This window comes from Belonocnema kinseyi, chromosome 5, assembly GCF_010883055.1.
Source record: "Belonocnema kinseyi isolate 2016_QV_RU_SX_M_011 chromosome 5, B_treatae_v1, whole genome shotgun sequence".
In the NCBI taxonomy this organism is placed as follows: domain Eukaryota; kingdom Metazoa; phylum Arthropoda; class Insecta; order Hymenoptera; family Cynipidae; genus Belonocnema; species Belonocnema kinseyi.
In genome coordinates this window covers 145,108,566-145,134,201 of record NC_046661.1, presented here as the reverse complement: position 1 = coordinate 145,134,201, position 25,636 = coordinate 145,108,566, and the positions used below count along the sequence as shown (strand labels likewise).

The window sequence follows — 25,636 nt, the reverse complement described above, 5'->3', positions numbered from 1 at the left end:
GAGGAGAGGGGTAGTAGATGAGGTGAGGAAAGGGAAGTAGGGGGCATAAGAAATGGGAAAGTAGGAAAAAAGGACGGAAGAAAAAGTAGAAGCAATTAGGGGTGGGGAAATAAGGGAAGGGGTGGCAGAGGGAATGAGGGGAGGGGAAGTGATGGGAAATAAAGGGTGGGTAAGTACGAACAAGGGAAGTTAATGGGAGCGATGAGAATGAGTGTAAGCGGTAGGGAGAGTGAATTAGGGGTTGGCAATAAGATAGAATGAGAAAAATGATAGTGGAGTACAGTGAATAAGTAGATTAAGGGGAGGGTTAATAGATAAAATAAAAGGAGGGGGAGCCGGATAAGTGTGGGGGAAGGAATCAGACAAAGTGTGGGGAGGGGAACTAGGGAAGTGAAGGGAAATGGACGTAATGCTAAGTAATAGTAAATAAGGAAAGGGGTAGTTGGGAGAGTGAGGGAAGAGGTAGTAAGGTGAGTAAGGAAATGGAAAGTAAAGGAACTAAGAGGTAAGCAAGTAAAAATAAATAGAGAAAAAGGGAAATCGGAGAATTATGCGGAGTAATGTGAAATTAGAAAAGAGGCATAATGGGATTGAGGAAAGGAGCAGTAGGGGGAGTAAGAAAATGAGAAGAGGAGGAAATAAGGGGTAGGGGAGTAACTATAAATAAGGAAAAAGAGGGAAAATGGGATGTGAAAGAAATAAAGGGTAGTAAAATGAATGAAATCAGGAAAAAAGAGGGGAAATGAGAAGTGAAAGAAATAAGGGGTAGTGAAGTAAATAAAATGAGGAAAAATGAGGGAGGAGAAGAGGGAGTAAGTAGATTTCGGAGAGATGACGTGAAGGTAAAAAGAGGAGAGGGAGTCAAAGAAGTGTGGTGGAACAAATGAGATAAAGTGTGGTGAGAGGAACTAAGGAAGTTAAAGAAAATGGGGGGAAAGTATGCGAAGTAATGGGAAAGGAGGAATGAGCAGTAGGAAATATGGGGAAAGGGGAGGTAGGGAACGAGGTAAAAAAGTAGGGAACGATGTAAAAAAGTAGGAAACATGAGGGAAGAGGACACTATGAGACGGGAAGTAGGAGCAATTATGGGCAAGAAAGTAGGGCAAGTAAGGGGAGGGGTAGTAGAAGTAATGAGGGCAGATAAAGTGATGGGAAATAAGAGAAGTACGGACCATTGAAGTGAATAGGAGTGGTAAAAATTAGGGGAGGAGCAATAGGGGGGATGAGGAAAGGAATAAATAAAGGGTGGAAAAGTTGATGAAATGAGGAAAAACAATCGGGAAGTACGGAAGATATGTGAATTAAGGGGAGCGGAAGTGAAGGAAATAAGAGGAGGGGGATTATGAGAAGTGTGGGGGGGGGGGACGAATTAGAGTAAGTGTCGGGAGCGGAACTATGGGAGTGAACGGAAATAAGAGTAATGCTGAGTAAAGGAAAATGAAGAAACAGACAGAAGAAAAAGTGAGGTAAGGTAGTAAGAGGCAGAAAGGTGAGTAAGGAAGTTGGAAGTGAAGGAAATAAGGAGTAAAGGAAATAAAATGAGAAAAGAAGAGAAAATGGGAGGAAGTATTCTGAGTGGTGGGAAATTAGGAAAGGTGCAGTATGGAAAGTGAGGAGAGGAACATTAGGGAGATTAGGGAAATGGAAAGTGAAAGAAACAAGGGTTAAAGAAGTCAATGAAATGAGGAAAACGAGGTAGAAGTAGGAGGAATAAGTGGATTAGGGAGAGGGTACGTGGAGGAAATAAGAGTAGAAGTGAGGGGGAAGGGCCTAAAGGAAGTGTAGGGAGGGGAACCAAGGAAGCGAAAGGAAATGGGAGGAATTATGCTGAGTAATAGAAAATAAGGAGAAGGGGATAAGGGGGCGCGAGGAGAAGTGCAGTAGAGGAGTAATAAAATGGAAAGGGAAGGAAATAAAGGATAGAGAAGTAAATAAAATGAGGAAAAAAAGGGAAATGAGTGAAAGTATATTGGTTAATGAAAAATAAGGAGTGGCATAAGGGGAAGTGAGGGGAGACGTAGAATTCAAATGGAAAGTAAAGAAATAAGGGGTAGGGAAGTAAATTACATGAAGAAAAGTAAGGAAGTAGGTGGAATAAGTGGATTAGTAATGAAAAGTAGAGAAAATGAGGGGAAGGGGTAGGGTAGGCGTCGGGGTGGAATTAATGAAAGTGTGGTTAGGGGTGTTAGGGAAGTGAAGGAAAATGGGAGTAATGGGCAATAAAGAAAGGGGCAGTATAGAAAGTGAGGGAAGGAGCAGTAAGATGAGTAAGGCAATGAAAATTGAAGAAAATAAGGGTTAGGTAACTAAATGAAATTAGAAAAAATGAGAGAGAAGTAGGGGAAATAAGAAAGTAAAAGTAAATGGAGTGGAAGGATTCGGAGTAATAGAAAATAGGGAGAGGGGCATAAGGGGACGTGAAATAAGGGTTAGAGAAGTAAATGAAATGTGAAAAAATGAGGAAGTAGGGGGAATAAGTGTATTAAGGAGAGAGAAAGTGGAGGAAAAAAGAATAAGGGGGCAGAAGTATGAGGGAAGAACATAGACGATGTGTGGGGAGGGGAACTAAGGAAGCGAAAGGAAATGGGGGGAAGTATGCATAGAAATAGGAAATGAAGAGGGGCAGTAGGGGAAGATGGTGAAAGGTCATGTGGTAGAAGAAAAAATGAGGGAAGGGTAGGTAGGGAAAATAAAAAAAAGGGAAGGAGAAATATGGAAAAGGAGGCGAAATGAAGCAGAGCAAGGAATGGGATGTAGAGAAAGGGATGGGAAAGAAGGTGTAAGAAGGGGTACGAAATTACGGGAAGAGGAAGTAAAGGGGAGTGAGGAGAAATGAGAAACAGAGCAATATGGGAAAGGGGACAGACAAATTACATATGCCCCTCCCCCAAGAATGAATAAATAAATGAAGCCGTAGATTAAAAATCAATGGTAATTGATAATTAACTAATTCTCTCTTCCATTTTATAAAACAGAATGACCAGCAAAATCGCATCGGAGAAACTTAAATCTGTGCTTGAATCAATGGACTTAAATCTTCTCCTTAACGTTTTTCTTGGAAAGGAGGTCCACAGTGAAGAAAGTACTTCAAGGGAAGATATGCCAAGTACTTCGCGCGAAAATCTCCCAGGTACTTCGAGAGAAGATATTCCAGATACTTCGAGAGAAGAGATTCCAGGTACTTCGAGAGAAGAGATTCCAGGTACTTCGGGAGAAGATACCTTAAGTGATTTGTGGACAGTTGAATTAATTGAAATTTAGGATAAATAAATTCAATACTGGAATAAGGAAACTGGAAAATTTAAAGAAATAAGTTTCAGGCTGGCCTACAAACTTCATTTTCAAAATTTCTCACTTTTCCCTGATCAGTTTTTTATTCTCTCTGAAAACTGATATTCAAAAATCCGAATTTTACTCTTGTAACATTTTTACTGTAGAATCTTTTATAAAAGGAATAAAACCATTTGAAATTAAAAATGGCAAATTATTTATTTATTTTAACCAAAAAAGATGACTTTTCTACCACGAAAGATGATTTTTCAACCCAAAATGACGTGTTTTCAACAAAACAATTGAATCTTCCACTAAAATTATTACCTTTCAACAAAATATCTGAATTATTAAAAAATATTTTGAATTTTCAACCTGCAAAGATGATTTTTTTTAGAAGAAAGTTAAATTTTCACAAGAAAAAGATATTTTCGATCCTAATAGTCGAAATACAAAAAATTAAACTTCAACCAAAAACAGATGCATTTTTGACCCGAAAAGTTAATACATCAACACAAAAAAAAATAGTTTTTAACAAAGTACTTTTAATTTTTAACCAGAGATTAATTTTTAAAAAATTTTTAGTCAAGACAGACACAAAATGTCATCCAAGTTGTTAAATTTTCGAGCCAAAGGACGAATTTTCTGTAGAACAGTTGAATTTTCGACCAGAAAATATGAATTTTCAACTAAAAAAAAATATATTTTCAAACAAAATAGTTGAATTTTTAACTGAAAAAGACACATTTCAACTAAAAAAGATCAAATGTCAACAAAAAAACGAAATTTTTAAATTTTCAGATAAAAAAAATCAATTTTTAAAAAAATTTAACAAAATAAATGAATTTTCCAACACCATGGCTCGTTAACGGAAATGATTTGAAATTTCAACACTGAAGATTATTCTTTTTACCAAAGTAGACGAATTTCCAACAAAATACATTAATTTTAAAATAAAAAAAAAATCAATTTTCAACAAAATAGTCGAATTTCAACTGTAAAAATCAATTTTCAACCAATAATAAAAACGAAATTTCACCAAAATAACTCATTTTGCAACAAAAAGGATGGATCTATAACTGGAATATTTTGAAATTTTGAAATAGAAGATTAATTTTTTTACCGTAAAAGACGAATGTTCACGAAATAGTTGAATTTTATATAAAATAGTTAAATTTTCAAACTAAATTAATAAAATTATTAAATTTTTAAAATTTTTAGTTGACAAAAACTAATTTTCAATGAAAGAGATGAATTTTCAATTAAAACGATGATATATTCAACTGAATTATTTAAATCATCAGTTAAAAATTTTTTTTTAAAAATGTTGTCAACAAAATATTTCATTTTTAAGCAAAAAGATATATTTTCAATCAAAATAATGTATAATTCATACGAAAATTAATTTTTAATAAAAGAGTTCAACTTTCAACCAAAAAAGTTGATTTTTCAACAAAATATTTAAATATTTAACAAAAAATATCAATTTTCAATCAAATAGTTGAATTTTGCAGTGAAAAATATCAACTTTCAACAAAAAATGGAAGTTAAATTTCCAGTTAATAAAATTTCATTTTTCAGAAAAAAAAAATTTAACTGGTGATGAATTTTTAACTAAAATAATAAAAAATTAACCAGAACAGATTAGTTTTTAAACAAAAATATGAATTTTTGACAAAGGAGGTTAATTTTCAACCAAAAAATTGTTTTTCAACTAAAATGATGATTATTTAATTGGAATACATAAATTTCCAATCAAACAGATTAATTTTCTAAAAAAAAATAATTTTTCAAAAAATAGTTTAATTTTGAAATAAGACAAATTGTCAACCAAATGAATTAATTTTAACTAAAAAGATGATTTTTTAAATAAAATGATCAAATATTTAATTGGAACAGTTTCATTTTTAGTTAGAATGATAAATTTGCAACTGAAATATTTCAATTTTAAATAAAAAAGATGAAATTACAACTGAAATAATTAATCTTTATCTAGAGTTATTTAATTTTCAACCAAAAAAAAATCAATTTTCAAACAAGAAGATTAATTTCTATAAAAAAACATAATTTCAACTAAAATAGTTAATTTGTCAAAACAAATTTAAACATTTCCAATTTAAAAAATTTTTTAATAAAAACAAAACAATTTTCAACAAAATAGTTGAAGTTTCAACCAAATAGTGAATTATTACAAAAATAGTAGAATAATAAAATAGTTGAACAAAAAAGAAAATTAATTTGCAACAAAATATTCTAATTTTGCCTCGAAGTGATAAATTTTTAACTAAAATTATCAATCTTGTACTGAAATAGTTCAATTTTAAACCAAAAAGATGAATTTCCTTCAAAATAAATAATCTTTCAAGTAAAAATGATACATTTTCAACAAAAAATTGAATATTGAACTAGATTAAATACATTTTCAATTAAAAATTTTCTTTTTATACCAAAATGACGAATTTACAACAAAAAACAGAATTGTTAACATTTTAGTTAAAAACATTTTTAAAAAAATATTTCAACTTATATTTAACTGGATTAGTTAGTATTAGTTAAATTTTCAGTTGAAAAAATTAATTTTTAACGAAAGAAATCAATTTTCAACTAAAATGATGGAATATTTGAATGGATTAAGTAAATTTTTAGTTAAAAAAATTAACATTCAACCCAGAATAAACAAGTGAATTTGAACAAAGTAGTTCAATTTTCAACAAAAGAGATTAAATTTGAATTAAAACAATGAATCTTCAACCAAATATTTAATTTTTAACAAAAGATTTTTATTTTCAACCAAGTAGTTAAATTTTCACATACAAAATATAAATTTTTCAGGAAAAATGTAACAGTTGATATTTCAACCAAAAAAGATTTTGAGTAAAAGAAAAAAAAGAGTTCAATTCAACCAAAAAAGATGAAATTTCAAAGAGTTTAATTTTCAGTTTTAAAAATTAATTTTCAACTAAAATGATGGAACATTTAAATAATTAAGTACATTTTTAGTTTAAAATTTAATTTTCTACCCAAAAAGACGAATTTTCAATAATAAAACGCAATTATTAAATGTCCAGTTTAAAAAGAATGTAAAAAACATTTATTCGCAACCAAATAATTTAAGTTTTACTCAAATTGATAAATTTTCAACCAAAATTATCAATCTTCTACTGAGTTCAATTAAAAAAAAATTGAATAGTGAAACTTTTAGTCAAAAGTAAATAATTTTCAACCAAAGAGATGAATTTTTAACTCAAAATATCGGATATTTAGCTGGATTTGTTAAATTTTTGGTTGAAAAAAAAAAACATTTTCAACTAAAGTGGTGGAATATTTAACTAAATTCAGTACATTTTTAATTTTAAATTTAATTTTCAACTAAAAAGACGAATTTTCAACAAAATACATGAATTTTTATGCAAGTAATTCAATTTGTATGAAAAATTAAAAATTTTCAACAAAAAAAGAAATTTTTAAATTTTCAATAAAAAAAAATGTTAAAGAAGTGATTAATTTAAAATTACCAATTTTCTACTGAAATAGTTGAATTTTAAACCAAAAAGACGAATTTTTATACATATAATTCAATTTTCATGTAAAAATAATAAATTTTCAACAAAAAACGAAATTATTAAATTTTAAGTGAAAAAAATTGCAAAAATAATGTATTTGCAACAAAATAGTCTAATTTTAACTCAAAGGGATAAATTTTTAACTAAAATTATCAATCTCATACTGAAATGGTTGAATTTTAAAACAAAAAGATGAATTTCCCACAAAATAAATAAACTTTCTAGTAAAAAACATAAATTTTCAAACTAAAAATTTGGAATATTTAGCTGGATTGGTTCAACTTTTAGTTGAGAAAATTAATTTTTAACTAAATTGATGGAATATTTAACTAGAATAAGTACATTTTTAGTAAAAAAATTTTATTTTCTACCAAAAAGACAAATTTTCAACAAAATACATGAATCTTTATCCAAATAATTCAATTTTTATTTAACAAAATAATCTAATTTTAACTTAAACTGATAAATTTGCAACTAAAATTATCAATTTTCTACTGAAATAGTGGAATTTTTAAACAAAAAGATGAATTTACAACCAAATAAATAAACTTCCTAGTAAAAAACATAAATTTTCAACCAAGCAGACGAATTTTTATCTAAAAATATGGAATATTTAGCTAGATTAGTTCAAGTTTTAGTTTAAAAAATTAATTTTTAACTAAAACGATGGAATATTTAACTAGATTAAGTACATGTTTATTAAAAAAATTTAATTTTCTACCAAAAAGACAAATTTTCAACAAAATACATGAATTTTTATCCAAAAAATTCAATTTTTACGTGAAAATTAGAAATTTTCAACAGAAAACAGAATTATTAAATTTTCATTTAAAAAAAACTTGTAAAAAAAATTTATTTTGTAACAAAATAATCTAATTTTATCTTAAAGTGATAAATTTGCAACTGAAATTATCAATTTTCTACTGAAATAGTGGAATTTTTAAACAAAAAGATGAATTTCCAACAAAATAAATAAACTTTCTAATAAAAATCATAAATTTTCAACAAAAACAGACGAATTTTTAACTACAAATATGGAATATTTAGTTGAATTATTTAAATTTTTAGTTGAAAAAATTAATTTTCAACTAAAATGATAAAATATTTAATTAGATTAAGTATATTTTTATTTAAAAATTTAATTTTCTTCCAAAAAGACGAATTTTTAACAAAATATATGGATTTTTATCCAAATATTTCAATTTTTATGTACAAATTATACATTTTCAAAAAGATGAGTTCTTTAACAAAGAAGATTAATTTTTTATTTAAAAAAAAAAAAAACAAATTTTCACTAATATTCATGAATTTGTAAGTAAAAATAATAAATCTTCAACCAAAAATTGAATAATTAAATTTTAATTTAAGGAAATAATAGTTTTTACGACTGAAGAGATGATTTTTCAAGTAAAATAATGAAATATGTAACTAGATTAAGTACATTTTTAGTAAGAAAATTTAATTTTCTACCAAAAAGACGAATTTTCAACAGAATACATGAATTTTTATCCAAATAATTCATTTTTTATGTGAAAATTATAAATTTTCAACAGAAAACAGAATTATTAAATTTTCATTTTAAAAAAATTGTGGAAAAAGTTTATTTGTAACTAAATAATCTAATTTTAACTTAGAGTGATACATTTGCAACTGAAATGATCAATTTTCTACTGAAATCAATATAATTTTTCAACAAAAACAGACGAATTTTTAACTAAAAATATGGAATATATAGCTGAATTATTTAAATTTTTAGTTGAAAAAATTACTTTTCAACTGAACTGAGAAGAATATTTAATTAGATAAAGTACATTTTTTGTTAAAAAATTTAATTTTCTACAAAAAAGACGAATTTTTAACAAAATACATGAATTGTTATCCAAACAATTCAATTTTTATGTAAAAATTATACATTTTCAAGTAAAAAGGATAAATTTTTAACCAAAAATTGAATAGCTTAATATTCAGTTAAAAGTTAATAGTTTTCAACCAAAGAGACGAATTTTTAACTAAAATTTTTAAATATTTAACTGGATTAGTTAGTATTAGATAAATTTTTTGTTGAAAAAATTAATTTTTACCGAAATAAATCAATTTTCATCTAAAATGATGTAATATTTAATTAGATTAGGTAAATTTTGAGTTAAAAAAATTAATATTCAACCAAAAAAAAAGTGAATTGGAACAAAGTAGTTAAATTTCCGAACAAAGAAATGAATTTTGATTAAAACGATGAATCTTCACCAAAATAATTAATTTTTAACAAAAGACTTTTAACAAAATACATTAATTTTTATCCAAATAATTTAATTTTTATGTAAAAGGATATATTTTCAACAAAAAACGAAATGATTAAATTTTCAGTAAAAAAAAAATGTATTTGCAACAAAATAGTACAATTTCAACTCAAAATTAAATTTTCTACCAAAAAGACGAATTTTTATCGAAATAATTCAATTTTTATGTAAAAATTATACATTTAAAAAAACCAAGTTATTAAATTTTCATTAAAAAAAATGGTAAAAAAAATTTATTTGCAAAAAAATAGTCTCTAAAACAAAAAGATGAATTTCCAACAGAATAATTAAACTTTCTAGTAAGAGAACATAAATTTTCAACCAAACAGAGGAATTTTCAACTACAAGCATGAAAGATTCAGATAAATTAGTTTAATTTTTATTTGAAAATATTAATTTTCAACTAAAATGATGGAATATTTAACAAGATTAAGTAAATTTTCAATTAAAAAAAAAATTAATGTTTTGAATAAAGTAGTTAAATTTTCAACCAGAGATAAATTTTTAATAAAAGTTATGAATCTTCAACCAAAATAATTAATTTTTAACAAAATATTTTTATTTTCTACCAAATAGTTAAATTTTCATCGACACAATCTAACCGTTGTTATTTCAACCAAAACAGATTTTAATTTTGAATAAAAAACAGTAGAATTCCGTCAAAAAAGACGAAATTTCAAAAAGAGTTAAATTTTCAGTTTAAAAAATTCTTATTATTATTACAAATGAACCAATTTTCTTGCTTAATTTCATATTACGTAAACAAAATTTAGGCACGCTCTCGAAAAACGCTATCCCTGAAAATTCCAGTTTTTTTTTTCTCCAAATCCCGCAGCCCTCCCTGATTATCAGGTTTCCCTGACTAGGGCCACTCTTTCAAAAAAAAAATAATAAATAAATAAATAAAAAATCTCATCAAATTTAAATTTGGCGAATTAAATTTGAATTCGTGCGAAAATAAGAAGACGGTATTTTTCTGTAAACATATCGACGTAAAAAATATATTTCTCAATATTGATCACGATAATAAAGGACTAAATTGTTCGATTTAAAAACGTGTACGGACATTATCGCGATTACTGGCGATTACTCTGCCACGTAATTTACATCATTGTAATCATTATAATATATATAATATTGTAAATACGCGGACCTATTTACAATGCAAAAGCGTCGTTCATAACACGATTAATATGGCTAATAGATACTTTACTGAACTCAGCCAGTCAGTCCTGATTCAAAGTACCAATTCGATTAAAAAAAAAAAAAGAAAAGAAAAAAAGAGAATTTTACGAAAGAAAAAAAAAGGACTTTTTATTGCACGCAGGAATAATTTTTCCCTTGTAAACAATTAATTAAAATGGCACCTTTTCAATTTGAAAGATACTTTGTTGAATTTTTAAAAATTCTAAAAATAAACTGATACTGCTATTAAGTAACGAAAACACAATAATTCTATGATAATTGTTTTAAATTGAATTTAAAGCTATTGGATTTTTTTCGAGTCGGTACTTTCCGAGAAAGATATTTAAATAAAGCTGACGGAGGCTAACTAGAAATTTATTTTAAATTTAAAATAGTGTGATTAGGCGATGTGGGTTAAGACATTTCTTCAGTCGTTTGTTAGTTATCGTAAATATTTACAAAATTCTTTTGTGAGCGCTGAGATTCAGTTTTCGGCGTTTTCAAAAGTGCTGGTAATTCTCTGGATTCGATGAGGATGATGAAATACTCAATTTTATTTCTTTACATGAAGAGATAGTGGCTGTAAGAAAAATTATTTTTTAAATTTCAGTTTACAACTAAAGTAGAATAAGTGGAAATTTTGAAAGCAGGGTTCAGACTCACTTTAGAGATCAAAAATAGGGATAAATTTGATACTAAAATTATCAATCTTTCACTGAAATACTTGAATTCTCAAAAAAAAAAAAAAAAAGATAACTTTCCAACAAAATAAATAAACTTCAACAGACGAATATTTAACGAAAAATATGTAATATTCAGATAAATTAGTTTAATTTTTATTTGAAAAAATTAATTTTCAACTGAAACGATGGAATTTATTTCATTTTCTGCCAAAAAGATAAATTTCTAATAAAATACACAAACTTTCAAATGAAAAAGATAAATTTTCAACCAAAAATTGAATAGTGATATTTTCAGTTGGAATATTTAGCTGGATTACTTAAATTTTTGGTTGTAAAAATTAATTTTCAACTAAAGTGATGGAATATTTAACTAGGTTAAGTACATTTTTAATAAAAAAAAAATTAATTTTCTACCAAAAAGACGATTTTTCAACAAAATACATGAATTTTTATCCAAATAATTCGACTTCTATCGGAAATATATACATTTTACACTCAAAGTGATAAATTTTCGTCTAAAAATATCAGTCTTCTACTGAAATAGTTAAATTCTCAAACAAAAAGATAAATTTCCAACAAAATAAATCAACTTTCTAGTAAAAAACATGAATTTGCAACCAAACAGATGAACTTTTAACTCAAATTATTAAATATTCAGCTGGATTAATTAAATTTTTAGTTGAAAAAATTAATTTTCAACTGAAATGATGGAATATTTAACTAGATTAAGTACTTTTTTAGTAAAAAAATTTAATTTTTCTACCAAAAAGTTGAATTTTCATGAAAATACAAAAACTTTAAGTAAAAACGATAAATTTTCAAACAAAAATTGAATAGTTTAATTTTCTGTTAAAAGTAAATAATTTTCAACCAAAGAGATGAATTTTTTGCGTGATTGGCTAAATTTTTGGTTGAAAAAAATTAATTTTCAACCAAAGTTATTTAAAAAATTATTTGCAACAAAATAGTGTAATTTTAACTCAAAGTGCTAAATTTTTAACTAAAAATATCAATCTTCTACTGAAATAGTTAAAATTTCAAACCAAAAAGATGAATTTCCAAAAAAATAAATAAACTTTCTAGTAAAAATTATAGATTTTCAACCAAACAGACGAATTTTTAACTAAAAATATGGAATATTTAGCTGGATTGGTTACATTTTTAGTTGAAAAAATTAATTTTTAACTAAAATGATAAAATATTTGACTAGATTAAGTACAATTTTAGTTAAAAATGTTGATTTTCTACCAAAAATATGAATTTCCATTAAAATACACAAACTTTCAAGTAAAAAGGATAAATATTCCACAAAAAATGTAATATAGTTTAATTTCCTGTTAAAAGTAAATAATTTTCAACCAAAGATACCAATTTTCAACTAAAAATATGGAATATTCAGATGGATTAGTTAAATTTTTAGATAAAAAAATTAATTTTCATCTAAAATGATGGAATATTTAACTGGATTAAGTTAATTTTTAGTTAAAAAAAATGAATATTCAACAAAAAAAATGAATTTGAACAAGGTAGTTAAATTTTCTACTAAAAGTCGATTTTTTTAACAAAATATAGGAATTTTTATCAAAATAATTCAATTTTTATGTAAAAATGATAAATTTTCAACAAAAAACGGAATTACTTAATTTTCATTAAAAAAATTCTAAAAACAAAAGATAACTTTCAAACAAAATAAATAAACTTCAACCGACGAATTTTTAACGAAAAATTTGGAATATTCAGATAAATTAGTTTAATTCTTATTTGAAAAAATTAATTTTCAACTGAAAGGGATGGAATGTTTAACTAGATTAAGTACATTTTTAGTTTAAAAATTTAATTTTCTGCCAAAAAGATGAAATTCTAATAAAATACACAAACTTTCAAATGAAACAGATAAATTTTCAACCAAAAATTGAACAGTGATATTTTCAGTTTCAAGTAAATAATTTTTTAACCAAAGAGACGAATTTTTAACTAAAATTACGGAATATTTAGCTGGATCAGTTAAATTTTTGGTTGTAAAAATTAATTTTTAACTAAAGTGATGGAATATTTAACTAGGTTAAGTACATTTTTAGTAAAAAAAAAATTAATTTTCAAGCAAAAAGACGTTTTTTCAACAAAATACATGAGTTTTTATCCAAATAATTCGACTTTTATCTCAAATATATACATTAATAATTAAAAGTGATAAATTTTCATCTAAAAATATCAGTCTTCTACTGAAATAGTTAAATTCTCAAACAAAAAGATAAATTTCCAACAAAATAAATCAACTTTCCAGTAAAAAACATGAATTTGCAACCAAACAGATGAATTTTTAACTCAAATTATTAAATATTCAGCTGGATTAATTAAATTTTTAGTAGAAAAAATTCATTTTCAACGAAAATGATGGAATATTTAACTAGATTAAGTACATTTTTAGTTAAAAAATTTAATTTTCTGCCAAAAAGATGAATTTTTAACTAAAATTATGGAATTTTTAGCGTGATTGGCTAAATTTTTGGTTGAAAAAAAATAATTTTCAACTAAAGTGATGGAATGTTTAACTACATTAAGTACATTTTTAATTTAAAAAACTGTAATGTTCTACCAAAAAAACGAAATTTTAACAAAATACATAAATTTTTATGTAAAAATTATATACTTTCAACAAAAAACGAAATTATTAAATTTTCAGTTCAAACAAATTATTTAAAAAATTCTTTGCAACAAAGTAGTCTAATTTTAACTCAAAGTGCTAAATATTTAACTAAAAATATCAATCAACTACTGAAATAGTTAAAATTTCAAACCAAAAAGATGAATTTCCAAAAAAATAAATAAACTTTCTAGTAAAAATTATAGATTTTCAACCAAACAGACGAATTTTTAACTAAAAATATGGAATATTTAGCTGGATTGGTTACATTTTTAGTTGAAAAAATTAATTTTTAACTAAAATGATGAAATATTTGACTAGATTAAGTACAATTTTAGTTAAAAATGTTAATTTTTTACCAAAAATATGAATTTCCATTAAAATACACAAACTTTCAAGTAAAAAGGATAAATATTCCACAAAAAATGTAATATAGTTTAATTTCCTATTAAAAGTAAATAATTTTCAACCAAAGAGACCAATTTTCAACTAAAAATATGGAATATTCAGATGGATTAGTTAAATTTTTAGATGAAAAAATTAATATTCAACTAAAATGATGGAATACTGAACTAGATTAAGTACATTTTTAGTTTAAAAATCTAATTTTCTACCAAAAAGACGATTTTTCAACAAACTACATGAATTTGTATCATAATAGTTCAATTCTTATGTAAAAATTATATATTTTGAACAAAAAACAGAAATTTCCACTAAAATGATCAATCTTCTACTGAATAATGTCATTGAATTTTAAACAAAAAAGATGAATTTCCATCAGAATAGATCAATTTTCAAGTAAAAAGGATAAATTTTCAACCAAAAATTGAATAGTTTAATTTTCAGTTAAAAGTAAATAGTTTTTAGCCAAAGAAACGAATTTTTAACTAAAATTATTAGTTTTAACAAAATAATTACCTTAAAAAATTTTTCTATTTTCAAGCAAGTAGCTAAATTTTCAACTACAAAATAAAAATTTTTAACGAAAAATTACCAAAAAGACGAATGATCAACAAAATACATGAATTTTCATCCAAATAGTTCGATTTTGATGTAAAAATGATGAATGTTCAACAAAAAAAACTGAATTGTTAAATTAAAGTTTAAAAAAAAAATGTAAAAAAACTTTATCCGCAACAAACAAGTATAATTTTAGATCAAATTGATAAATTTTCAACAATTATCAGTTTTCTACTGAAATAGTTGAATTTTAAACTAAAAAGAATTGAATAGTGCAATATTCAGTTAAAAGAAAATAATTGTCAACCAGAGACGAATTTTTAAATAAAATTATGGAATATTTAGCTGGATTAGTTAAATTTTTAGTTGAAAAAATTAATATAAAAAAAATAAATTTGAGAAAAGTAGTTTAAATTTCCACTACAAAATATAAATTTTTAACGAAAATCTAACAGTTACTATTTAAATTAATAAAGATTTAAATTATGAATGAAAAAAAAAACAGTTGAATGCAACCAAAAAGACGAAATTTCAGTAAGAGCTTAATTTTTAGTTTAAAAAATTAATTTTAAACTAAATTGATGGAATATTTAACTAGATTAAGTACATTTTTAGTTTACAAAATTTAATTTTCTACCACAGAGACGAATTTTCAAAAAAATACACGAATTTTTATACATATAATTCAATTTTTATGTAAAAATGATAAATTTTCATCAAAAAACGAAATTATTAGATTTTAAGTTAAAAAAAACTGCACAAAAAATTTATTTGCAACAAAATAGTCTAATTTTAACTCAAAGTTTTAAACAAAATTTTATGTATTTATTCAATTTATTTTATTTTATTTTATTTTAAATTTTTAAACAAAAAGAATTGAATAGTGAAATCTTCAGTCAAAAGAAAATAATATTGAACTAAATTAAGTAATTTTTTAGTTTAAAAATTGAATTGTCAACAAAATAGATGTATTTTCATCTAAGTAGTTTAACTTTAATGTAAAAATGATAAATTTTCAACAAAAAACAGAATTGTTAAATTTTCAGTTGACAAAAATTTTTGAAACAAAACTAAAAATTTTTTGCAACCATATTCAACTGGATTAGTTAGTATTAGTTAAATTTTTAACTGAAAAAATTAATTTTTAACGAATAAAAGCAATTTTCAACTAAAATGATGGAATATTTAAATGGATTAAGTAAATTTTTAAATAAAAAAAAATAATATTCAACAACAACAAAAATTGAATTTGAACAAGGTAGTTAAATTTTCTACTAAAAAGTCGATTTTTTAAAACAAAATATAGGAATTTTTATCCAAATAATTCAATTTCTATGTAAAAATTATAAATTTTCAACAAAAAAAAAACGGAATTATTAAATTTTCATTTTAAAAAATTCTAAAAAAAAGTGATAAATTTGTAACTAAAATGATCAATCTTCTACTGAAATAGTTGAAATCCTAAATAAAAAGATAAATTTCCAACAAAATAAATAAACTTTCTAGTAAAAAACATAAATTTGTAACCAAACAGACGAACTTTTAACTAAAATTATTGAATATTCAGCTGGATTAATTAAATTTTTAGTTGAAAAAATTAATTTTAAACTAAAATGAGAGAATATTAAACTACATTAAGAACATTATTAATTAAAAAATTAAATTTTCTACCAAAAAGTCGACTTTTAAACAAAATACTAAAATAGTGGAATTTTAAACAATTTTCAACCAAAGAGACGAATTTTTATTGAAAATTATGGAATATTTAACCAAATGAGAAAAATATTTAGTTGAAAAAAAATGACAAACAAAAAAAATTATTTGCAACTTTATTCAACTGAATTAGATTGTATTAGTTAAATTTTCAGTTGAAAAAATTAATTTTTAACGAAATAAATCAATTTTTAACCAAAATGATGGAATGTTTAACTAGATTAAGTACATTTTTAGTTAAAAAATTTAATTTTCTATCAAAAAGACGAATTTTAAACAAAATATATGAATTTTGATCCAAATAGTTTAATTTTTATGTAAAAATGGTACGTTTTCAACAAAAAACGAAATTATTAAATTTTCAGTTTAAAAAAATTGTAAAAAAAATTTATTTGCATTAAATAGTCTAAATCTAACTCAAAGTGATACTTTTAAAAATAAAATTATCAATCTTCTACTGAAATAGTGGAATTCTAAAACAAAAAGATGAATTTCCTCCAAAATACATCAAGTTTCAAGTAAAAGTGATACATTTTCAAACCAAAATTATAGAATATTCAACTGGATTATCAGTTAAATTTTTAGTTGAAAAAATTAATTTTCAACTAAAATTATGGTCCATCGGCCAGCCTGTCTAATCATCGAAAAAGTTGGAAAATATTTTTAAAGTGTAATTGAAGAAATGACGTGAGTCCGTGTCCTAAAAAAGTGTCATAAAAAAAGTGCCATAAAAAGTGTTGTAAAAAGTGTCGTAAAAAGTATTTCATAAAAAAGCGTCTTATAAACAAAGTGTCATAAAAAAGTGTGTCGTAAAAAAGTGTCTAAAATGTGTCATAAAAAGTGTCAAAAAAGGTCATAAAAGTGTAATTAAAAAATTGTCATAAAAAGTGTGTCATAAACAAGTGACAGTAAAGTTTTTTCATAAAAAGTGTCATAAAAAAGCGTCATGAAAAGTGTGTCATAAAAAGTGGCATGAAAAGTTTGCCATAAAAAGTGTGATAAAAAATGTAATAAAAGTGTCAAAAAAGGCCATAAAAAGAGTCATTAAAAAAGTGGCATGAAAATTTTGCCATAAAAAAGTGTTATAAAAAAGTGTGCCGTAAAAAATTGTCTAAAATGTTTCATAAAAAGTGTAAAAAAAGGTCATAAAAAGTGTTAAAAGGGTCATAAAAAGTGTGTCATAAACAAGTGGCATTAAACTTTTGTCATAAAAAAGTGTCATGAAAAAGCGCCATAAAAAGTGTCATAAAAAAATTTTCATAAAAAAGTGTGCCATAAAAAAGTTACATGAAAATTTTGCCATAAAAAATGTGTCATAAAGAAGTGCCATGAAAAGTGTCAAAAAAGGTCATAAAAAGTGTGTCATAAAAAAGTGGCATGAAAATTTTGTCATAAAAAAGTGTGGCATAAAAAAATTGTCATAAAAAAGTGTCATAAAAAAAGTGTATCATGAAAAAATGGTGCCATAAAAAAGTGTCATAAAAAAGTGTGACATTAAAAAAGTATGTTATAAAAAAAGCGTGCCATAAAAAAGTGTGTCATAAAAAAAGTGTCATAAAAAAGTGTCACAAAAATGTGTCGTAAAAAACAAGCGTGTCATAAGAAAAATGTGTCATTAAATAAATTGTTATAAAAAAATTGTCATAAAAAAATTGTCATAAAAAAAGTATCATAAAAAAAGTGTGTCATAAAATAAGTATATTGTGAAAAAATGGTGTCATAATAAAAGTGTCACAAAAAAAAGTCTGCCATAAAAAAGTGTGATAAAAAAAGCGTGTCATAAAAAATAGTGCCATAAAAAGTATAAAAAAGTGCTACAAAAACGTGTCATAAAAAACACGCGTCTCATTAAAACAAAGTGTCATAAAAAAATTGTCATAAAAAAAGTGTGCCATAAAAAAAGTGTCATAAAAAAAGTGTGTCATAAAAAAGTGTCATAAAAAAGAAGTGTGTTGTAAAAAAGTGTCATAAAAAAAAGTGTTTACTCACAAGTTATCGGAATTTCGAATTGTCGGCTCGAGATCTCCCGTGACCGGCTCCTGACTGGCCGGCTGGACATAATCCAAATTGCCCGTATTCTCATCCGGCAGAATACTCTCATTATTTTCTTCGGGCGCAACCAAATCAACCGGCTCATATCTTCCTATACTCTCCGGCTCGACCTCCAGCTTCAACTCTTGCACCAGATCTCGGACGGTTTTCTGCACTTTCGGAATTATCGGCTTCTGATCGACTTCCGGCTTCGGCTTGATCGGGCCTGGCGGCGGCAGCGACGCCGGCGACGGTTTGCCCGACTTCCGATCGGGATTCGCTCGCGAGTGCGTCTGCATGTGCCTCTTCATGTCGCTACGCACGCGAAACGGTTTCGCACAAATTGTGCAGGGATGTGGCTTCTCCCCGGTGTGAATTCGTCGATGATTTTGCAAATAACTGCTCGCCCGGAAGGTCTTGGTGCAAAAGTCGCAGCAATAATTTTTCTCGCCGGTGTGAATTCGCTGATGGACGACGAGCGAGTACTTTCTGGCAAAGTCTTTGCCACAAAATTCGCACTGGAATTGTCGCAACTCGGAATGCAGACTGGTTGAGTGATACTTGAGGTCGCCCCATTGGCGGAATGTTCGACCACAGTCCTCGCATTTGTAAGGCTTGTCGCCACTGTGAAGACGCTTGTGAACCTACAATTCCAATTTTATCATTACCCAAATTTGCTAGTTAAATTTTCAAACCAAAAAAAAGGCGAATTTTTCTAGTATTTTCCATAAAAAAAGTGTATTTTCAGTCAAGAGATATAAATTAAAAAAAAAAAACAAGATAATTTGTCTACAATAAACTATTAAACATCAATCCAAGGACGAATATTCCATCAAACACTTGAATTTTCAAATAACAAAGAAGACTAACAGAACAGTTGAATTTTCGACAAAAAAAATACTTTGACAGAAAAGATACATTTTCAACAAAATAGTTGAATTTTCAAGAAAAAATGACGAATTTTTTAGAATATGCGACAAAAAGACAAAAAAAAATGTATGCGACGAACTTTCAACAAACAGTTTTATTTTCGACCTAAAATGACTAATTTTTAACCAAATAGTTTAATTTTCAACGAAATAATTACATTTTTAATAGAAGGATGTCTTTTTAATAAAATAGTTGAATTTTCAAGCCAGATAGATGAATTTTTGTGATATTTACAATAAAAAAGTTAATTTTCAGTCAAGAGATATGAATTTAAAAAAAAAACAAGATGATTTTTCTACAATAAACAATTTAACAACAATCCAAAGGAGGAATATTCCACTAAACGGTTGAGTTAAAAAAAAAGACTAACAGAACAGTTGAATTTTTGACACCAAAAAAAAGACTTTGACAGAAAAGTTACATTTTCAACAAAATAGTTGAATTTTCAAGAGAAAATGACGAATTTTTTAGAATATGCGACAAAAAGACGCAAAAAAATGTATGCGACGAACTTTCAACAAAAAGTTTTATTTTCGACCAAAAATGACTATTTTTTAACCAAATAGTTTAATTTTCAACAAAATAATTACATTTTTAATATAGATATTAACATAGACAGACAAATTTTTGTAGTATTTTCAACAAAAAAGGTAATTTTCAACCAAGAGAGATGAATTTTCAAACAAATAAAATACATTTTCTAGAATAGAAAATTAATTTTCAATCCAAAAGACCAAATCCTTTAAAAAATAGTTGTACTTTTAACTAAAAAAGAGGACTTTAGCAAACGAGTGCAATTTAAAAAAAAATAGTTGAACTTTCAAGTTAGAAAGACGAATTTTAAAAATATTTTCAATAGAATAGTTAATTTTCAACCAACGAAGATAAATTTTCAAACAAACAAGATAACTTTTCTACAACAGAAGATTAATTTTCAATACAAAAGACGAATCTTCAACAAAAGATTTGAATTTTCGAACAAAAAATATTTGAACAAAACAGTTAAATTTTCAATAAAAAATGACGAATTTTATAGAATGTGCGACAAAAAAGTTAATTTTTAATCCAAAAGGACGAATTATTGAAAAAACTGTTTAATTTTCGGCCAAAAATGATTACTTTTCAACCAAATAGTTGAAATTTCAAGCTAAAAAGACGAGTAATAAAACTATTTTCAATAAAAAAGCTAATTTTCAACCAAGAGATATGAATTTTCAAACAAACAAGCTAACTTTTTTACAACAGAAGATTAATTTTCAATACAAAAGTTGAATTTTTAATATAGGAAGACGATTCTTTAAAAATATTTTCAATAAAAGTTCAATTTCAACCACGAGAGATAAATTTTCGAACAAACCAGATAAATTTTCTACAATAAAAGATTAATTTTCTATCCAAAAGACGAATCTTCAACAAAAAAGTTCAAGTTTCAAGAATATAGTTGAATTTTCAAGCAAAAATGACGATTTTCTTTACAATATGCGAAAAAATATAATTTTTAATCCAAAAGGAAGAACTTTCAACAAATAGTTTATTTTTCTACCAAAGTAGGTTAATTTACAATCAAATACATTAATCTTTAATGAAAAATTTAATTTTCGCCCAAAAAGAAAATTCCTTGTTGAAATGTATATTCTATTTTTTTTAACTCCCTCTTTCTTGTCAAAACTGTAATTATTTTGAAAATTTTTGTTCCAATCTAAATTAACCATTTGTTTATTTAAAACTCTTTTTTTCAGATCTGGATTAAAAATTTTTAATTCCTTCTTGCAGATTTGAATTATTATTTTTTCAAGAATACCCCGTTCCTATAGCCAAGATTGTAAAGCTTTAGCAAAATTCACTGATCCATTTCAAAATTATAATTCTTTTCGAATATTCTATATTTCAATTCAAAATTACAAAAAAATTCCTTTACAACAATTTCCTGTTCCAACACAAAATTAGAATTTTTCTCGAAAATTCACTGTTCTATTTTATAATGATATCAAAAATTTCGTAAACGCAAGTATTTCAAACTTCAGAAAAATTTCAAAATATTTCACGAAAATATTAAAGATTTCAGATTCTAAAAGATTTCAATAATTACACAATTATTATAGTTCTTTTCGAAAATTTCCTGTTCTAGATTAGAATCATAATTCTTTTAGAAAAATCCCTGAACAAACTAAAATTATAGTTTATTATGAAAAATTCTTGAAACAACTCAAAATTATCATTCTTTTTTGAAAAGTCCTTTTTCTAGATCTGAATTATAATTGTGAATTGAAATTTCTCTCATCCAATTCAGAATGGCATAAAAATGCTTCGAAAAATGTTCTGTTTTAACTTAAAATAAAATTTTCCTCGGAAATCCTTTGCCCCTGCTCCAAATCATAATAACATGTTTTATATTATTAATTTAAAATCTAAATTTTTCTCAAGTTGATTAAATATATATATATTCTTTATATTCTCGACAATTCTCGACAATTGTTTCTGTTGCTCACTCGAGGCCTGACATGGTTCTTCTTGACTTCGAGAAGCGAACCCTATTCGTTATCGAATTTTCGGCACCAGCTGACAAAAACATCATAGCCAAAGAGAATGAAAAGAAAGATAGGTATCGAGACCTTATAAGGGAGTTGCAACGATTTTACCCGGAATATTCTGTTAAACTAATCGTCCTTATCATCGACGCTCTTGGAGGTACCAAGCTTTCACTCGCTAATGGCCTAAAAAGCATCCCTGCGTGTCAACAATATGCTAAAACACTTGCGGGAAAAATGCAGAAGGCGGTAGTCCTTGGGTCGCTCCGTGTTCTTAGGGTGCACGAGGCTTTTGCTGGATCGTCGTATTGATTCCGTTACAGACTGTAACCACCTATCTTACGGGCTAGAAATCGGATGTGATTGTGCGGCGGCTCGAGCTTTTTGGACTTTTTAGGGACTTTTACCATAATTCTCTTATTTGTGAGCGCAATATTTTGATTTTTTGTGTATTGTTGTGTAATTTAGTATTCATCTCAGACTTAATTTCTGTTATAAATCAATGATAATGTCCTTTTAAAATTTTCTGTGTGTTCCGGCGCGTGTCTGGTTCAGACATGAACTTTTTTTATTGCGTCTACTTTTTCGAGACCACAAATAAAGAACTACCACAAGCAGTATTCTAACCTAACTATACCGTAATTCGAGGTACACTACCCGAAGCGTTTTACTGGTAAGCGGGTTGCGCGTCGACAAGCGTTCTACTTTTTGCATGCTTGAATCGCCTCTAAAGTCGCCGAAATCCATTTATAATTCGATTTTTGACGGTTAGTCTCGACTTTTTTTTATTATTTTTAATTTCTTAAGATGTCTGGATCTTCCTCACAAACGCAGCAAGCTACTACTGATCAAATTTGCAAAACTTGGAATAAAGTAATTGAAAAACTTGTTAAAGCGAGAATCTGCGCCTCCTGCAATGTTGCTTTTCATGCGAGATGCTGCTACTTTTATGAGGCTGCACAAAAGAAGGGTGGAACCCTACTTGTCTGTGTCTTCTGTCGAGACTACCTTGCCGATGTTGATGCTTCAGTGAACTCGAGCCTGCCATTGATGATAAGAAGGACGAGTCATACGAGCTTGCCGACGAGCATGTCCTGAATTCCCCAAATAGGGATAGGTCAAATGTTACACTGCAAAGCAATCTTGGGTTCCACAACGTTTCTCCTCCGTTGGGTGAACCTAATTTGGATTCGACTTGAGTCGTACCAGCTGAACAAAGTTCTGCCGATCCCGTAGCTTTGGAAATCCTCTCGAAATTGAACACCATTTGCGAGAGATTAAAGAAAGTCAAAGCTAATGGCTCTCAAATGAGCTTAAACATCCAGGTTCACAACCATACAATGGTTAAATGCAATTCAACGGTCTCAACCCTATCAGCCAGCTACAATTCTCTATCGACAGACTTGAAAAAAATATCCGAGCAGAATACACTCATACTTGAACAATTCGAATGCGTATTAGAAGCCTGGAAAAGGCAGACCGTGACAGGGAGGTAATTATTACGGGTATTCCGGTGTCCCCTCATGAAAAGCTTCTAGAACTCGTCGAATCGATCTGCAGGCTTGTCAAGTCGAAGGCCAATAAAACCATTATCAAGGATGTATTTAGAGTTTCAGTGGGAAACAGAACCATTCCTAATCCAATAATCGTCAGGTTCAACGTCACTAAACTTCGAGATGACTTTGTCGCAGCTAAAATTAAGAACTAAAAATCTCTAATGGTCCACGATGTCGATTCTAACCTGGCCGACGGCCCGGTCCACATCAACTGTAACCATCCTCAAGACCTTTATAAGTTACTGAAGGTTGTCAAAGCTAAATTGGGTTCTGGAAAACTTCACGCTAAAGCTTGGATCTTTAGCAAAGCAGTATGGATTCGTCACGCGTCAAACGCTTCGTCTAAGCCTATAAAAATCCCTGATTTGACTGACTCCTTCGACCTTGATGCCTTCCTTTCCAGCCAACTCAGTGAGGTAGCCAACCCTATCCAATCTTGACGCAATACCTTTTCTATGTCTGATGAAGCCTTGCAAGTGGCAACACCAGTGCCTGCAACATCTCTACATCGTTTGGACCCTTCTGCAATATCTTTCTTGGACTGTGGCTCACTCTCGACTCGAGGCTCGTCCATGAACTCTTCTTCAGTGATCCGCCTTCAAGACTCAACGGGTATGTCAGTAAATCTTTCTTAATCAAACGCCGTCCCTCCTTCACCCGATATCTCGCGTATTTCTATATGGAACGACATGGTTTCCCCGATGGAATCAACTTTTTTCTCTATTAGTAATAAGCCTTCTTCGGATATTCATTTAAATGTTTCCCTCGGTGATAACGAGAGGTGGTGGGGTCGCTATTTATATTAAAGATGATCTTAGCTACGAGTCTGTATATAGTAACCAGACCCCATTTTTAACTGATGTGCCCGATGACATCCCAGTGGACCTATGCTTAGTTATACTTAAATTTAAGAAAATAGGTCTCGCAATACTAGGAGTTTATAGAAGTCCAAATGTGGCGCTATCTTGGGAAAGTGATTTGGAAGAGGCCTTGACTTGTGTCATCTGTGAATCAAATCACATGGTTTGCTTGGGAGATTTTAATATCAATGCGGCGGACATCTCACACTCATGCTGGGCTAGGTTACTTCACATATCACGCTCTCTATAGCTCAGGCAGGTTATCAAAGAACCGATCCGATCGGACTTGATTTTGGACCTTATCTTTGTAAGCGACGACCTCCTCCATTTAGATACGGGAGTGGCCAAGCTATCAAGAGAATTCGACCATGACTTGATTTTCTGCGACATAAACCTAGATATATCTACGACACCGAGTGTATACCGCGTAGGTAGGGACTTTAAGCGAGTAGATCAAACAGCATTCAATGAGGCAACTAGTCAGGCGGACTGGGCCAGTCTATTAAACCTCTCTTTATTAGACGAGAAGGTGGACCGATTTTCTCAAATAACGTTAAACCTTATTAACAGGTTCTGCCCGCTACGTCACTTTAGAATAGCTAGACCCAGGCCGCCTTGGTTCTCTGACTCTGTAAAGATAGTTGCTCGGGCCAGACACAGAGCTCGTTCCAAATGGCGCACTTCAAAAACTGTCATTGATAGAGATAAATATATGCCTTTCCGTAACCTCGCAACTAGCTCCCTCCGGCGCGAAAAAAGCGGGCATCTGTCTAGCCTCTCAGATAGGCCCTCTTCTAAACACATGTGGAAACAGTAAACCTGGCAGGTGTCTGGTCAGGACAACGACAGTTCTCTTGGGGAGATCTTCCTATGGACCTCACTAGCATTAACGACTTCTTTTTAGATACCATACTATCAGCAGTAACCTCAGAGATACTAATCCGCGACCTTCAGTCATCCGCTAGCAACATTTCACCTAACTCCCAGAATACTTCCGTATTCAAGGAAATTGACCTTAGTCATTTGGGCGAGAAAGTCTCTTGTCACAAGATCGAACGGAAAATTTTCGGTCCTTTTAGCCCGCACAGCGAAGGCGGAAGCTACTTTCTCATGCCCCCCAGACATATTAGACAAAGCCTGGTTTTTACCCCATCATTGACGGACTGGGTTGCAGTCAAGTACACGATGGGGGGACCTACAGCTTAAGGTGGGTTCCGAACCACCAGAACCTCGGTAAAGATACTTTGAAAAATTTCTAGAGGTACCGGCTCAGGGATCGAACTCCGGACCTCTGAGGTGAAGTCCGAGTGTCTAACCTACGAGGGTAGTTCAATAAGTCCTTAGAATGACCAACATATGGCGCGCGAATCGCTCCAAATCATCTGTTTTCAGCCAGCACCACTCCCGACTAGATAT

At 28.0% G+C, this 25,636-nt stretch overlaps 2 protein-coding genes across 2 annotated transcripts in view; one reads left to right on the top strand and one right to left on the bottom strand.

The window, feature by feature from the left end:
- LOC117172937 (Bardet-Biedl syndrome 7 protein homolog) overlaps positions 1-3,315 on the top strand; it is a 46,364-nt gene extending 43,049 nt beyond the window's left edge. Inside the window, exon 13 of the mRNA XM_033361241.1 lies at positions 2,976-3,315. Within this exon, the coding sequence (XP_033217132.1) occupies positions 2,976-3,261 (286 nt within the window). The 3' untranslated portion in view covers positions 3,262-3,315. The remainder of the gene's footprint in view (positions 1-2,975) is intronic.
- Positions 3,316-10,101: 6,786 nt separating this feature from the next.
- Positions 10,102-25,636, bottom strand: part of LOC117173191 (zinc finger protein 260-like) — a 47,637-nt gene continuing 32,102 nt past the window's right edge. The window contains exons 7-8 of the mRNA XM_033361616.1: positions 18,305-18,990; positions 10,102-10,895 (exon numbers count right to left, since the gene is read on the bottom strand). Coding sequence (XP_033217507.1) covers positions 10,877-10,895; positions 18,305-18,990 — 705 coding nt within the window. The 3' untranslated portion in view covers positions 10,102-10,876. The remainder of the gene's footprint in view (positions 10,896-18,304; positions 18,991-25,636) is intronic.